Source organism: Astyanax mexicanus, unplaced genomic scaffold (assembly GCF_023375975.1).
Source record: "Astyanax mexicanus isolate ESR-SI-001 unplaced genomic scaffold, AstMex3_surface scaffold_39, whole genome shotgun sequence".
Lineage (NCBI taxonomy): Eukaryota > Metazoa > Chordata > Actinopteri > Characiformes > Acestrorhamphidae > Astyanax > Astyanax mexicanus.
The window spans coordinates 475,001-477,500 of NW_026040049.1; the positions used below are offsets into that span (position 1 = coordinate 475,001).

At 41.3% G+C, this 2,500-nt stretch overlaps 1 protein-coding gene across 1 annotated transcript in view; it reads right to left on the reverse strand.

Annotated features, from left to right (window-relative positions):
- akap9 (A kinase (PRKA) anchor protein 9) overlaps nt 1-2,500 on the reverse strand; it is a 142,231-nt gene that overhangs the window by 35,257 nt on the left and 104,474 nt on the right. The window contains exon 24 of the mRNA XM_049473550.1: nt 1,496-1,708. Within this exon, the coding sequence (XP_049329507.1) occupies nt 1,496-1,708 (213 nt within the window). The remainder of the gene's footprint in view (nt 1-1,495; nt 1,709-2,500) is intronic.

Genomic DNA, 2,500 nt, shown 5'->3' on the forward strand with positions numbered 1-2,500 from the left:
AGTGTTACACACGTTACAGGCGTGTAACAGTGCGTAACACCAGATAAATAGTGTTATGGTGAGTGTGTGATGGTGTGTAACAGTCGGTAATGATGGGGAACACAGTACCTGTGACTGGATAAGGTATTTAACAGTGAGTTTTTTGTGAGTGTGTAACAGTAGGTAATCCCTCAAACGATGTATGGTAACAGTGTGAATGTGCAACAGTGTGGCAATGCATGAACTGCATGCAACAATATATGCAACTCTGTAACAGTGTGTAACTGTATTTTTAACCCTGTGCGTAACACTACTATGTGTAACACTGTGTGCAATCGTATGTGTAACAGAGTAACAGTGCGCGTAATCAGTGCCTGTAACAGTGCATGTGTAACAGCATTTGTAACAGTGTGTGTAATAAGCCATGTAAATGTTTGTAACAGTATATGTAACTGTGTACGTAACAGTGCATGTAACAGGGCATGTAACAGTGTATAACACTACTATGTATACCAGGGCATGTAACAGCATGTGTAACACTGTGTAACAATGAGTCTAACAAGTGCGTGTTACTGTTTTACTTCACTATTGTAAGTAGCTTTGGACAAAAGCATCTGCCAAATGTAATGTAATATAATGAAATGTGATGTAATATTAGTAACAGTGTAACAGCACGCGTGTAAGAGTGTGTCTAACACTACTGTGTAACAAGGTGTGTAACACTGTTATTGTGTGTAACAGTGTAACCGTGTGTGTAATAGTGTAACAGTGTTTGTAACAGTGTAACAGCGTGTGTAACAGTGTGTAATAGTGTAACAGCATGTTTAATCGCGTAACAGCTTGTGTAACAGCTTGTGTAACAGTGTGTGTGTATGTGTATAGTGTGTATGTGTATAGTGTGTGTGTGTGCGTGTGTGTATAGTGTGTGTGTGTATAGTGTGTGTGTGTATAGTGTGTGTGTGTATAGTGTGTATGTGTATAGTGTGTGTGTATGTGTATAGTGTGTGTGTATAGTGTGTGTATAGTGTGTGTGTGTATAGTGTGTGTGTGTGCGTGTGTGTATAGTGTGTGTGTGTATAGTGTGTGTGTATGTGTATAGTGTGTGTGTATAGTGTGTATAGTGTGTGTATGTGTATAGTGTGTGTGTATAGTGTGTGTATAGTGTGTATGTGTATAGTGTGTGTATAGTGTGTGTGTGTGCGTGTGTGCGTGTGTGTATAGTGTGTGTGTATAGTGTGTGTGTGTATAGTGTGTGTGTGTATAGTGTGTATGTGTATAGTGTGTGTATGTGTATAGTGTGTGTGTGTATAGTGTGTGTATAGTGTGTGTGTGTATATTGTGTGTGTGTATAGTGTGTGTATGTGTATAGTGTGTGTGTATAGTGTGTGTATAGTGTGTGTATGTGTATAGTGTGTGTGTATAGTGTGTGTGTGTATAGTGTGTGTATGTGTATAGTGTGTGTGTGTATAGTGTGTGTATAGTGTGTGTGTGTATAGTGTGTGTGTGTGTAACGTACGCAGTTCTCTTCCGCCGGCTCCGCCCCTCATGGCCTCCTGCTGGCGGTGCAGCAGCTCCCTCTGGTGGTGAACGCTCTGTCTCTCGTGTTCGAGTTCCTGCAGACGACTGCTGGTTACCTGCAGCTCCTGCTCCAACTGCAGCTGAAGCTCCGCCCTCTCACGCACCTGTTCTTCCAGAGCCCGCCTCTCACCCGTATAACCGTCAATCAGACCTGAGGACAGCAGAGACACACGATTCACTGATTCAATGATTCAGTAAATCATCCTCTGACTGATTCACTGATTCATCCTCTGACTGATTCACTGATTCAGTAACTCATCCTATGACTGATTCACTGATTCACTAACTCATCCTCTGACTGATTCACTGATTCAGTAACTCATCCTCTGACTGATTCACTGATTCAGTAACTCATCCTCTGACTGATTCAATGATTCAGTAAATCATCCTCTGACTGATTCACTGATTCATCCTCTGACTGATTCACTGATTCAGTAACTCATCCTCTGACTGATTCAATGATTCAGTAAATCATCCTCTGACTGATTCACTGATTCATCCTCTGACTGATTCACTGATTCAGTAACTCATCCTCTGACTGATTCAGTAACTCATCCTCTGACTGATTCACTGATTCAGTAACTCATCCTCTGACTGATTCACTGATTCAGAAACTCATCCTCTGACTGATTCACTGATTCAGTAACTCATCCTCTGACTGATTCACTGATTCAGTAACTCATCCTCTGACTGATTCAATGATTCAGTAAATCATCCTCTGACTGATTCACTGATTCATCCTCTGACTGATTCACTGATTCAGTAACTCATCCTCTGACTGATTCAGTAACTCATCCTCTGACTGATTCAATGATTCAGTAAATCATCCTCTGACTGATTCACTGATTCATCCTCTGACTGATTCACTGATTCAGTAACTCATCCTCTGACTGATTCACTGATTCAGTAACTCATCCTCTGACTGATTCAGTAACTCATCCTC